The following is a 14,546-nucleotide window of genomic DNA, read 5'->3' as shown; positions in this document are numbered from 1 at the left end:
GATTTCTAATTTCCAAGTGCTTTAATGGAGTAACTGTAACCCCTTTAACTCCCAGAATTTTTTTTTACTTTTTGACATAGCTGATTCATCAACACTGCCCAATAAAGACATATGTATAGGGCGGCTTCACAATTCTCAGTTCAGATGAAGGGATAAATAAAATATGCAACCATGCTGCTACATGAGCTTGGTGCATGAAATACTGACAAAACCCGAAAGTTTCATAGAGGTCCTGCTATCATAACACTATTAATAGGAGAATGGTTCAGTAGCACTTTTGTTCTACATACAGAAAAAAAAGTCCTTTTTTCTCACTAACAATTACTACACTCCAGTGAAACACTGAAGAAAAACTTATCATGATGCATCTGTTTGAGCTCTAGATACCACCATTAATCAACTGCAACAGGAATCTAACAAAAAGTCTACAACTTTCGGTTCCTTATTTGTTTGGCAGCATCTGTGAGAGACTTCAAAAGGCCATTCTTTTTAAACATTCATCACATGAGGAAGAGCTAGCTTCAGATATTTAAGCTTGGTATGTAAAACCATAATCCCTTTGAAAGCATGGATCTTTCAAGAACCTGATTGTATCACAGTAATTGTCTAACTTTCCTCCAAAAAAACCAACCAAAACATAACCACCAGGAGTACTACAAGATTTTTAGATTTGTTCTACTCATTTTTAGTACACTCACCCTTATAAACTGATGAGTAACCACCAGTTTTGCAAAAAGAAAAAAAATAACCAGAAAAACTAGATGTTTTCAGGAAGACTCAGCTGTCGTTACATTTCTCTACATTAATTTTTAACACTTTTTTTAATAGGATTAAACGTTGGTTTATTTTTGGCAGCCCAGCACCTCATCCATAAATATTAGTAAATGTTCTCATTACTGTCTTGGGCCAACACCCTTAAGTTAATTTGGACTGAAGTGAAAGGGTTATCTAAAACAAAATAGCTGTTTTCTCAGGAACAGCTTATAAGCATACTCTATTTCAAAATACCAACTTGTTTCAGTAAATAAAACCACTTCTTTTTCAATAAGAGTGTGCATGTATGGAATTGCTTCTTAAGAACTTTTAGATAATGATAATTTGATAACAGTTAATATGTTTTTTAAATCACTAAACTGTCCCTTCACCATTCAGTAATTCTTCAGCTAAGCACACAGGAATCAAACACCACATATCATGCTTTGTTCACTAATATCTATTCAAGTCTTTATTCCCTTCCTTGTGTTTTCCAGTGAGTGGCCTAAAGGGGAATGATGTGGAACTTCAGATGGAAATCTTGCAGTATGAGAACATCTTTGTGCATAGCCAAATCTAGCCTAACCAAGGAAAAAGACACTAAAGACACATGAGATTACAAAGTAAGATGAAATAAAAGAAGAGAGTTACAGAAACGTCTGATTTTAACTCTTCTTACTTTCAGCATTTGATAAACTATCAAATAATAATGAAAAGGCTCAATTTAAAAAACAAAAAAACTCTATAAATTAATAGAAATCACCATAAGTCCCTTTATTAAAATTAGAAATTTAAGAGATCAAGGAGAAGCTGCCATAATGCAAAGCCCTATGTTACCTTAAAAAAAAAAAAATTAATAAAAAAAAAACCTTCCATAAATATACACAAACCATTTACTACAAGTTTAACATACATTTTAATTTTATTTTTTTCTAAACTTACTACATTTATCCTCATATTTAAATGGAACTTCCTATTTTCCAACTTGTACCTTTTACCCCTCATTCTGACACTGGGAACTACTGAGAAGAGCCTGTCTCTACCCTCCTTGCACCCACCCTGTAGATGCTTCTAAGCATTAATAAGGTCTCCCCTCAGCCTTCTCTTCTCCAGGCTAAAGAGTCCCATTTTTCTCAGCCTTTCCCCATAAGAGAGATGCTCCAATCCCCTTATCATCTTTGTCACCCTCTTCTGGACTCTCTCCAGTAGCTCCCTGTCTCTTTTCAACTGTGGAGTCCAGAAATGGATGCAGTATTCCAGCTGTAGCCTCACCACAGCAGAATAGAGGGGCAGAATGACATCCGTCAACCTACTGGCCACACTCTTCTTTATGCAACCTAGGATTCCATTGGCCTTCTTGGTAGCAAGGGCACATTGCTGGCTCATGCATAATTTACTGTCTACCAGGACTCCTATACCCTTCTCCTCCAAACTACGTTCCAGCAGGTCCACCTCTAACCCATAGTGGTGGTTGGGATTCTTTCTTCCCAGGTGCAGGATCCTACACTTGCTCTTACTGAACCTCATGAGGTTCTTCTCTGCCCAACTCTCCAGGCTGTCCAGGTCACGCTGAATGGCAGCACAGGACCCTGAAGTGTCAGTCACCCCTCCCAGTTTTGTATCATCAGTACACTTGCTGAGGATACACTCTGTCCCCTCGTTTAGATCATTGATGAACATGTTGAACAAGGCTGGACAGAGTATTGATCCCTGGGAGACACCACTGGTTACTGGCCTCCAACTCTACCCTGATCTGTTGAGCACCACCCTCTGAGATCTGTCACACTGCCAGCTCTCAATCCACCTCACTGTCCACTCATCAAACCCACTCTTCCTGAGCTTCCTAATGAGGATGTCATGGGAGATAGTATCAAAAGCCTCGATGAAGTCAAGGTAGATAACACCCACTGCTCTCCCTTCATCTAGCCAGCCAGTAATGATGTCATAGAAGGCAATGAGTTTGGTCTTCCCTTGGGTGAACCCATGCTTACTTCTCCCAGTAACATTCACTTTCACATGTTTTGTGATGACATGCAGAATGATTTTTTCTAACACCTTACCAGGGACAAAGGTGAGACTAACCAGCCTGTAGTTACCTGGGTCCTCCTTCTTGACTTTTTTGAAGGCTGGAGTGACATTAGCCCTCCTCCAGTCCTCAGGCACCTCTCCTGTTCTCCATGACCTCTCAAAGATGATGGAGAGTGGCCTAGCAATAACATCTGCCAGCTCTCTCAGAACTCATGGATGCATCCCATCAGGGCCAACGGATTTATGGATGTCCATTTTGGCTAAGTGGCCTCTAACCTGGTCCTCCTCTATCAAGGGAAAGTCTTCCTTTCTCCAGACCTTATCTCCTACCTCCGTGGTCTGGGATTTAAGAGGTCTGGCTTTTGCAGTGAAGAGTGGAGCAAAGAAGGCATTCAATAACTCCGCCTTCCCTGTGTCATCAGTCACAAGGACACCCGCCTTATTCATCAGCAGGCCTACATTTCCCCTATTCTTCCTTTTTTATTGATGTACTAGAAGAAACTTCTCTTGTTGTCCTTGATGATCCTCACAAGCTTTAGTTCCAGATGGGCCTTAGCGTTCCTCATTATATTCCTGCACTCTCTTACAATGTTCCTCTATTCCCCCCAAGTGGCCAGACCTGTTTTCCACATTCTGTAAATTTCCTTCTTTCCTTTATTTTTTTCTAGAAGACCCCTACTGATCCATGCAGGTCTCCTACCCCCTCTGCTTGATTTCTTTCTCATTGGGATGCACCGGTTATGAGTTCGGAGCAAGTGTTGTTTTAAAGTTGTCCAGCTTTCATGGACATCCATACCTTCCAGAGCCTTGACCTATGGTATTCCATCAAGTAGATCTTTGAAGAGGTGAAATGTTTCATTCCTGAAGTCCAGAATTAAAGTCTTGCTCATTTCTCTCCTACTTCCACCTAAAATAGTAAATTCCACCATTTCGTGGTCACTACAGCCAAGTTTGCCCCCAACCTTCACATCCTCAACAAGACCCTCTTTGTTAGCACCAGGTCTAGCAGTGCACTGCCCCTCGTAGGTTCCTCAACCACCTGCAGCAGAAAGTTGTCATCAACACTCTGCAAGAACTTTCTGGACTGTGCATGCTGAGCTGTGTTGCCTTTCCAGTAAATATGTGGGTGACTGAAATCCCCCATGAGAACCAAGGCCTGTGACTGTGAGGCTACTTTCAGCTGCCTATAAAAGGCCTCCTCATCAACTTCCTCATCCTGACCAGGTGGCCTATAGTAGACACCCGCAACAGTGTCATTCATGTTGGCCTGCCCTTAATTCTCACCCATAAGCTTTCAAAATCTTCTTCCTTCTCCCCTGGCCAGAGTTCAGTAAACTCCAGGTGCTCTTCCACATAAAGAGCCACTCCACCACCTCACTTTGATGACCTGTCTTTCCTGAACAGTACATAGCCATCCGTGACTGCTAGCACTCCAGTCATCAGAGCTAACCCACCATGTCTCAGTGACTGCAATGAGATCAAAGCTGTGTGACTGCACGCAGATCTCCAGTTCTTCCTGTTTATTCCCACGTTGCGTGCATTAGTGTATTTAAAAGAAGGAAAAATACTAGCATGCCACCCTACAAGTGCTGAGCCATAACCCACAGACACCTCTCTAGAAAGCCCAGCTGTATCCCCATCCCCCTTCAAATCTGGTTTAAAGCTCTCTGGATGAGCCTTGGTAACTCTTGTCCTCTTGTTGCCCCCAGGCTCATTTCCAGGGGTTTTATTCCCTACCCCCTTCAAGCGTAGTTTAAAGCTCTCTCAATGAGCCCTGATAATTCCTGGCCAAGAATCCTTTCCCCCCTTTGTTGACAGCTCTATGCCATTGTTTGCTAGCATACCTGGTGCCCTGTAAACATCTCCATGACCGAAAAACCCAAAGTTCATTCAATGGCACCAGCCTCTAAGCCATACATTAATCAGCTGTGTTTTCCTAGTCCTTTCAGCATTTCCTGCTGCTGAAAGAACTGAAGATAAGACCACCTGTGCTCCTGATCCTGCAAGCATTCGGCCTAATTCTCTCAAATCCCTTTTCATCACCCCGGGGCTTGCCCCCTTGGCAGCCTCCTCCATGCCCACCTGCATGACCACTAGTTGGGTAGTAACCAGAGGGCTGCACCAGGCCTGGGAGTTTCTCAGTAACATCACTAACCCGAGCCCCAGGGAGACAGCAGAACTCCCTGAGGGTTGGGTCTGACAGGCATATAGGATCCTCAGTTCCCCTCAAAAGAGAATCTCCTAAAATAATCACCTTTTGTTCTTAGCAGAGGCAGTCCTAATGCATGGGGCAGACTGACTCAGCAACTCCCTGGACAGATCTTTGTCAGTAACCTTAGTTACCTGGTTTTCCCCAATCCAGGGCCATATGCCTGTTCTGTAAGGGCACACGTGAAGGTGAGGGACGCCGGGAGCAGGTTCGCCTGTTGCCTTGAGCAGGGACCCGCTTTTAGTTCCCCTCCTCTCTCAGGTCCCCTACTTCTGCCAAGTGACAGGAAGGCGGAGGGTCTTCTACTTCTCATGAAGCCTCCACCTTGAGGCTTTGTGTCAAGGAGGGTAGGGTATTACTCCACCAATCCATTTCTCTTTCACAATCCCAGATACCCTTTAATCTTTCCACCTCCTCTTTCAGCTCAGCCACTAGGCTGAGTAAATCATTCACCTGGTCACAGCGCACGCAGGTGCTCTCTCTGCTCTCCTCTGGTATGAGCGGCAGGCTGAGACATTCTCTGCAGCCAGAGACCAGGACAGCTGCATTCCTGAGAGGGAGGGACCTCTGTCTGGGTCACCACTGTTGTCCTGGCAATGGTTTTCGCCCGAGTGGATCCCACAGCTAGGTCTTCTGGAGGGCAATGACCACTAGCTGAGTTCTTACCAGGAGCCAAGAAGGAGCCTGTGCCCTGCCGCCCCACGCCCTGTCTGCTGCTCCTGGTCGCCGCGCTCCCCAGGGGCTGCTTCTACCTGAGGGGGTCAGGCTGCCATCCCTCTGCCCACACGCATGGTGAGTCAGAGCTGCTGCTTCCCAGAAGCTCTCACTTCCCAGGGACAGGGGCTGACTCTCTCCCACTCTCTCAGCTTCTCTTCCTCGGTTTTGCCGAGGGTTTCCGCATGGTTTAGCTGCTGCAGAAGGAGCCCACCAGCACAACCCTTCACTCTGGTGTCCCTCGCCTTAGTGGCTTCACCGAAATACAGACAAAACATTTGCAAATATAAGTAAGCATGATGAAGAGTTCAGCCCTTACAAACACCTCCAAAACAAATGAAAAATTCTTGGTTGATTTAAGCAAGGACTTGCCCTCCTTTCCCAATCTGATTTCAGCAGGTATTTAAACAAAAGCAGCAGGTATTTAAACAAGAGTAACCTCAATCATTAGTCTCAGTCATTATTATCAGACACTGATACAGGTGAGAAGGAACCTCTGGAGGTCATCTTGCCCAAACTCCTGCTCACATCAGGGCCAATTTTTTTGGTACAATAGGTGCTTTATCGTCTTTTAAATGTACTGACAGGTATAATGTGAAGAAAAATACAATTGAACAAAGAGGAAAATAATGGAGTATTGTAGTAGTTTTGATTAGTACTGCATATAATTTTGTTTGGTATTTTAAAACATACACGAAAACTCCTATGCCCCATATACCCAGTTGCTACCAACAGATTCCTACATCAGCAAGACAGTGTAACATTCCATCATATGTAGCTCAAAACGACATCATTTTCTGTTTGTGAATTATAAATTATTGCACCATTGATGCTTAAATGTTCTAAGAGTTTAAAGTTCTCATTACTTGTGGTATATGGTATTCGTTTCATGATCAAAAATCTTTATCTTTACAATTTTTACAAGATTTCTCTGTAATGTGCCTAGAGAAAATGCTGCATTTTCAAGCTTACCTTACTCTTCTATTCCCAGAGCCAGAAGGCAGACCTACTGGATTACAGTACTTTGACGTTTGGGTGATACTTGATCACTCTGGGTGTTTTTGCACAAATCATTCCATCACTCTGGCAGTAATATTACCCAGTGCCAAAGCCTCCCATCCAACAGTGGTTTCACCATTTATGCTTGTCTGTCTCAAATTATCTACTACAAGTGTTGCCCACAACCTCAGGAGATTACAAACCTTGATTAACATATGTTTTCAAAGAACACAGAAGACCTTTGTAAAAAGTGAAAACCAAATATAATGCAGAAGTATAACCATGTCATCATAAAAAATGGTTACTATTGAGTGGCAGAATAAGGAAACTGTCACTTAATCATAAATCATAGAATCATAAGGGTTGGAAGGGACCTCGAAAGATCATCTAGTCCAACCCCCCTGCCAGAGCAGGGTCACCTAGAGCACATCACATAGGAATGCATCCAGGTGGGTTTTGAATGTCTCCAGTGAAGGAGACTCCACACCCTCCCTGGGCAGCCTGTCCCAGTGCTCTGTCACTCTCACAGTAAAGAAGTTTTTTGGATATTCACCTTGAACCTCCTGTGCTCCAATTTGCACCCATTACCCCTTGTCCTATCACTGGTCATCACTGAGAAAAGCCTAACTCCATCTCCCTGACACTCACCCCTTACATATTTGTAAACATTGATGAGGTCACCTCTCAGTCTACTATTCTCCAAGCCTAAGAGACCCAGCTCCCTCAGCCTTTCCTCATAAGGGAGATGTTCCACTCCCTTCACCATCTTTGTAGCTCTGTGCTGGACTCTTTCGAGCAGTTCCCTGTCCTTCTGGAACTGAGGGGCCCAGAACTGGACACAATACTCCAGATGTGGCCTCACCAAGGCAGGATAGAGGGGGAGAAGAACCTCTCTTGACCTACTAACCACACCCTTTCTAATGCACCCCAGGATGCCATTGGCCTTCTTGGCCACAAGGGCACATTGCTGGCTCATGGTCATCCTCCTGTCCACCTGGACCCCCAGGTCTCTTTCACCTACACAATGGCATGAGTGTCCTTATTGTTGTAATCAGGAGTTGTACTAACTCATATTAATTTATGTAAAAATTGCGTTCTTAGATTCAAACATGTACACAACTAAAAGCAATTTTTTAGCACTCCTACCTGAGATGACAAGAGATTGCAGTCAATGTGCAGTCCTTTCCCTGTCTTGTATCTTTGAAGTAAACCAGCCATAATTGCTCCATATGTGTACAACCCAGTAGCAAGGTCTGTCATGGCTACTCCTGGTCTAACTGGCTCACCATCCTAAATAAAAAGAAGAAAACACCCAAAAACAAAAGAAACAAAACAGAAAAAAAAAAAGGGGGGGGGTGGGAACGGGAAGGGAAAGAAAGAGAGGCAAAACATTACTTTTTGTTATGCTACATTCTACCCAAGATTCATCTGAAAGAGCTTTCATAAGTTTCTGGATAGCTAACTGCAAGAAAAAAAAAAGAGTATCTTTGAGTGAACTGAAGTCTAAACATATCACTGAAAAACAGATTATCTTGCAGTACCTCACAGTACTGTAACTTTGTAATGCTTTGGACTGCAAATTGTGAATTATTTATTTCTTATGCTAGTTTTTGCTTTAGTAATACAATGCTCCAGTTCACCAATTGAATAAGAAATAGCATTAGACACAACAAGTAGCTGACCCAAGCTACATGTTTGTTTGAAAAGCAAAATTATATTTCTTTGCTCTTTTCACTCTCTTTTTCTCTTTCCTCTTCTGGCCTTCCTCCAGCCATATCTCAGCTTTGTATTTTCCAGAACAGACATTCCAGGCTTCTAGCAGGAAAGCAAAAACAGCACTGCTCTGTTTACACATGTCCACGTTATACAGGTCAACACATGCAAATTCTTCACCTTCTGACCAATAATCACTGGAAAGTTGTTGGTTCAAATATCCTTTTTTCAGTATGTCATCCCCTTTTCTGGCATCAAGGGCAGAATCTTCATTTTACATCATGCATTTCAGAACCTTAATCGTTGGCACAAAATATAGCCCCTCTGTAATCAATGGCAAAACCAACTTCTTATTTCAGTCAAGGAAGGCTTGTACCATAAAAGCTTAAAAATGCTTCGTCTAAGACTTTCTTCCATTTTCTATTCTGAAAAGTTCCAGGTCAGATGTTCAGGTTCTGGTAGCAATTGCTTGCCCTAAAGTATTGAACCAAAAAGCTAATAGGATTATTTCAGACTTTCAGCACATAAAAAAGCCTATCATAAGCCAACTTAAAATCAGTGTAACTGATAAATAATAACTATTTATCAAAGTTTCCATAAATCTCTTCAATCTAATTTCGCATAAATTCATTAAAATTGCATTTACAGAATTACTTTGTCATGGCTAAACTAGGAAGTATAATCATACATAAAGATTGGAAGAACTATGTTTACTGATAATTATATAAAAAAGAGTGTCTTGGCTTCATGTAAAAAATGTAAAACTTATCTTCACCATGCTTTTTATCTTTTGTACTCCAACAGGATTTATATAAGTCATATATATACACTTCAAATTACTTTCAGAAAAAAATGCCATGGTGTATTATCAATTGCATTAATAGGTCAATTCTGGGATTAAAGACTAGCACAATATTTTCTGCTTAGAGCTAGAAAAGGGTGCTATTTTGTTCATGTCATGAAAGTTACTAAACAAAATTATAAAATCTGTATCAAATATGACAGTTATGTTTTGTTTTAAATCTCAGTTACTGTAATTCAAACTGCAGTGAGGATTACTCTGCGACTATCTATAGCCTAGATATTAAGGATTAAGTATAAACCTCATTTTCTTCAGGTGTAAACTGCTTTAGGAAGCACTTATTTTTTGAAGAATCTCTTATTTCTTCCTTCTCCATGCTCTACATTAAGCTACTTCAACTTTCCAATAGAATGGAAAACTCAAAGGTTTCATCCATTTCCCACTCTCCTTGTACCCTGCTCCAGGGGAAAACAGAAAAGGAAAGTATTAATTTTTTATACACATAGGCCTACTAAGAAAACTAATACAGCACATGAGAAGCCTTTTGCTTCCCAGAGCTACTACTGAGAAATGCAAGAAAAAAGATATAACATCTGCCCATAATATCTGCTGCAAGTTCTCACTTTAAATTATTCTTTCATTGCAGCCAAGACACTACGATGAGAAGAAATAAAAAATACTTAATATTTTGCAAAGAGATACACAGCACCATCCTTGTTTGGAAATATTTCCCACTGTTTTCAAAGCTTCATTAATTTAACTCTTGATGGAAAAACTACACTTTGAGATGTATAGATTAGACATAAAAGCCTTTATTCCAGCACTTTCTGCATCAAGTACTAAATTACCAAATGTTTTAAAGCAAACATTTTCTTTGCCTCAGTAAAAAGATTATTTCTAAAAGTACTTTCACAATTTTTCCTTATAGAACACTCCTACAAACTACTAGCACTACATTGCTATGTTATTTTTAACATGTTTGCTTTACTTCATCCTAACATTCCACAACCTATAATCCTCCAGCAGTCTACACAACTTCCATTCTTCACTGGTCTTTCTACCAAGATCCATGAGCAGCTGCAAGTTTTCACCCTTTAATCAGCCACCAGAGCCATAAACCAGCCTTTCTATGACGAGATGCATTACAATAAGTACTGTGAAATGGATCCATTCAAGTTTTCATCTCTGTCCTGCAGAACAAGGGATACGAAGCTGCTTTACATGAAGGATCAAGCTCCACACACAGATACCTTCCTTTAGACAGAGCTTCTGGCAGCACAGCAGCACTTTCGTGTTGCTAGTGTTATACTAGGTCCCTAACCAAAGTAAGGATCTGTACAGTAGCTTTTATTCAAGCACATGCCAGTCAAAAGAGTTATTACTCTTCTGGTAGAAGGAGAAAATTCAGCCCTAGTCAGGGAGAAAGTGCTCTAAGCAAACAAAGCTGCCATCCAGGTTCAAGGGCTGGGATAACCCCCAGTTAGGTGAAACACCAGGGCATGCACTTTGCTAATTTTAAAAGATGAAGATTCACTCCAGTAGAGCAGACCTTTTCTTCCATCACAACGCTTTGGTTTTGCTCAATTTTACCACCAATTCACACTTTTATTCCTAATTTTTGCTGTTTACTCAGTTCCTTACAATTTGTCAACACATTCCAGCCCAGAGACAGCCGCAACACTTTTTGGAAGCTTCCTTTTTGGAGATTTAGGGGTTTTTTGCCCTTTGACATAATTTCTCTTCCAAAATTTACATCAGTAATATAAAAATGACCCATTAAAAATGAAATTACATGCTTAATAAAATTATTCTAAATCCAGTAGTCTTTACAGATGGGAAATAGCTGCTGAAGCTAATACGAACCAGCAATGGCTATATTTTTCAACAGCTCTGAGCTATATATCATGTGTACTCTTTTGTTGCACTTGGTTTGGTTTTAAGCTGAAGAATGGCCCCTCTGGTATTGTAGATCCCAATCACATCTTATTCTCTCATGTTCAGTAAAACAAAAATATTTCTTCAGCAAGAAAAAATGCACCACCACAAAGATGCCCTGAATATTGAAAATTGCGCTTAATGATTCACTTGGAGATGGAAAGGATTTAGACCCAATTTGTTTTTTATTTAATTAATTTCAAGTTATTGCCTTAATGAGTCATAAAAATTTTCAAAGGGATATTCATCTGGTACTGATGTATCCAAATATATTGAGTAAAAGCTTTCCATTCAGTAAATATGAAACTCGAATGTGCTGTGTAACCAAGAAATATCTATAAATTATTTCATCCAGGACAGCAAAAGTGTTGTCAGTGAAAACTCTGTCCTTTTATGACATTTTAATTTATGTAAAGAAAAACCAAGTGTGACCTATAGCAACTACTTTCATTCAAAATGTGTTTGTGGTACAGATTTACACAAAACAGATTCCCTTCTATTGCTTGTAATTTTTCATTAATACAGTAGAATTTCAAATTTGTATGTTTCATACTTTTCTAATACAGAGGTAATCAAATACAAGTGTAAAAGCTTTAATTCCATGCAGGTTTCTGCACAGGAAAGCACGGTTTCAAGATAGCATCCTACTTACTGTACACTGAATGTGTCAAGTTTTGTACAATCAGGAAAAACAACAGTACAAATGCAGTTGTTTGTGCCTGTAATGTTGCAATTTCGCAGAAGTTATAGCTTGATTTCAAGGCTCAGAACTTTCCTCAGAAGCATTTCATAATAATCAGCATTAAGTCATTTCAATAACAACTATTTTCCAGCAAATAAAGAAAAGCAAGCCATTAAGAATTTCTCATCTACTACCACCCCCAAGTCCTCCTCCTCAGGACTGCTCTCCAGCCATTCTTCCCCCAGCCTGTATTTGTACCTGGGGTTGTGCTGACCCAGGTGCAGGACCCTGCACTTGGCCTTGTTGAACGTCATGAGGTTGGCACTGGCCCATCTCTCCACCCTATTGAGGTCCCTCTGGATGGCATCCCTTCCCTCTAGGGTGTCAACCACACCACACAGCTTGGTATCATCGCCAAACTTGCTGAGGAGACACTCAATCCCACTGTCCATGTCTCCAACAAAGATGTTAAACAGCACTGGTCCCAATACTGACCCCTTGAGGAACACCACTCATCACTTGCCTCCACTTGGACACTGAACCATTGACCACAACTCTCTGGGTGCTGCCATCCAGCCAATTCCTTATCCACCAAGTGGTCCATCTGTCAAATCCATGCCTTGTCAGTTTGGAGACCAGGATGTCATGTGGGACAGTGTCAAATGCCTTGCACAAATCCGGGTAGACAACATCAATTGCTCTGCCACCATCCACCATCTCTGTAGCCTTGTCATAGAAGGCCACCAAGTTGGTCAGGCATGATTTGCTCTTTGTGAAGCCATGTTGGCTGTCACCCATCACCCATCATCTCCTTATTTTCCATGTGCCTTACTAGAGTTTTCAGGAGGATCTGTTCCACGATCTTGTCAGGCACAGAGAAGAGACTGACCAGCCTGTAGTTCCACAGGTTTTCGTTTTTTTCCTTTTTAAAAGTAGGGGCTGTGTTACCCTTTTTCCAATTGGTAGGAACCTCACCAGACCACCATGACTTCTCAAATATGATGAACAGAGGCTTAGCAGCTGCATCTGACAGCTCCCTCAGGACCCATGGACGGAGCCCATCAGGTTCCATAGACTTGTGCACTTTCAGGTTCTTTAGATGGTCATGAACCTGTTTTTCTTTTACAGTGGGGGATGCTTTGTTCTCCCAGTCCCTCCTGGAGCCCTTACAGTGATGCAAAGTCATTAAGAACCTCAGCTTTCTCAATATACCACATAGCTAGGTCTCCTATTTCTTTCAGGAGAGTTTCTACATTTTCCTTGGTTTCCTTGACTTTCTTTTAGTTGGGATGCATCGCTCATAGGCCTGGAGAAAGTGATCCTGAAATATCAACCACGAAGTTTCTCTAAGCTGAAATGGAATATATATTGCTATTTGTTCTAGCCATTTTTAAAATGTCAGATATGGGACATTAATTTTAGCATCGTATTAATAGAATGCTTTGTGATAAGCTGACCACTTAAGTCTTTAAAACAAAACCATCATTCTATAAACCAGAAAATGGTTTTGTGTAACTGACGAAATAAGATATGAAATACTTCAAATAAACAAAAATAAGAAGCAAATTTTAGCTTGTTTATTTAATAATGCAAGAGAATGAGTAAGTTTGAATTAACTGCTAAAAGCCCACAGTGAACACTTAGAACTGTTACTAGCAATGATTAAATTATTCCTATTATTGCATTGCCTCAAGTCCTGGTGAGGTGATGTGAACATCTGGACTTCAAGTGTAGATCTTAAGATAATTTTTAAATAAAATCCATCTTCATAATGGCCACCAAGGACTAGTAGTCTCATACTACAACATGCACAAAACTTTCAGTACAACACTTGTCATTCACACATTTGCAAAGCTTTACAATAATCCTGTTTTTTTCAATTTTTCAATATACTTTTCTGTATTCATGTGGTACTAACCATATTTGCCCCTTTCTAACTGTTTATACTCCCATTTAATTTTGTTTAGCATATTTTGAGGTGCGCATGAAGTTTCTGGCATTATATTGGAAGTACAAACCTGCACTTTACAGACACCAGAGACAGAATGTAAAAATTGCTTACACTACAGTTCCTGTGATCAGCCATTACTTCAGTGTATATGTGCATTGCACATTTGAAGAGAAGTACCTGTAAAGACTGCACTCAACTTCACGTCTTCTGATTTTCTGAGATAGGATATCCCATGAGTATGTATCATGAACACAGCAGCAATGGGCAGACCATCTTAGGACACTAGGCAGGAGATGTTTTAGCTTTCTCAGTCAAAAAGTACTTGACCCTTTTTTTTTTTTTTAGATATATATATATATATAAAGGACTCTTGTAGCACAGACTTCTGTTAATTTGCCATTGTTCTTGGCAGAAAACAAGTCTATTGGCAGAATATCAATCCTACAGTAAAGTTATGTCCACATCATGCATGGTTAGTTTTCAATAACTTACTCAAACATGAATATTTGACACTAAGTACAGAAAATTTATAAAGTCCTTGTTTGTCTAGGGCATGCAAGTGTCATACTCTGAGTATCTGCACTACTGCTCCCAGAGTATTAGGAGCACCAACACACAAGACTATCTAGTGTTTATGATGCATAGAACAGACTTGTAAAACTATCTCACTTGAAAGTGACATTTGGAGACCACATTCCCTGCATCTGTAGGTGATTCCAGACAGCTTAAGTAAACGCCTATTTGACCAGCATTTTTCTGA

General features: G+C 40.8%; 1 protein-coding gene across 1 annotated transcript in view; it reads right to left on the bottom strand.

The window, feature by feature from the left end:
• The window catches only part of SUGCT (succinyl-CoA:glutarate-CoA transferase), a 318,738-nt gene that overhangs the window by 267,243 nt on the left and 36,949 nt on the right, over window positions 1-14,546 (bottom strand). The window contains exon 7 of the mRNA XM_010001520.1: window positions 7,850-7,993. Coding sequence (XP_009999822.1) covers window positions 7,850-7,993 — 144 coding nt within the window. The remainder of the gene's footprint in view (window positions 1-7,849; window positions 7,994-14,546) is intronic.

The sequence above is a fragment of the Chaetura pelagica genome, unplaced genomic scaffold (genome assembly GCF_000747805.2).
Source record: "Chaetura pelagica isolate M959 unplaced genomic scaffold, ChaPel_1.0 scaffold7, whole genome shotgun sequence".
In the NCBI taxonomy this organism is placed as follows: domain Eukaryota; kingdom Metazoa; phylum Chordata; class Aves; order Apodiformes; family Apodidae; genus Chaetura; species Chaetura pelagica.
Note: the sequence above shows the minus strand (reverse complement) of the source record. Positions and strands in the feature narration are given on the sequence as shown.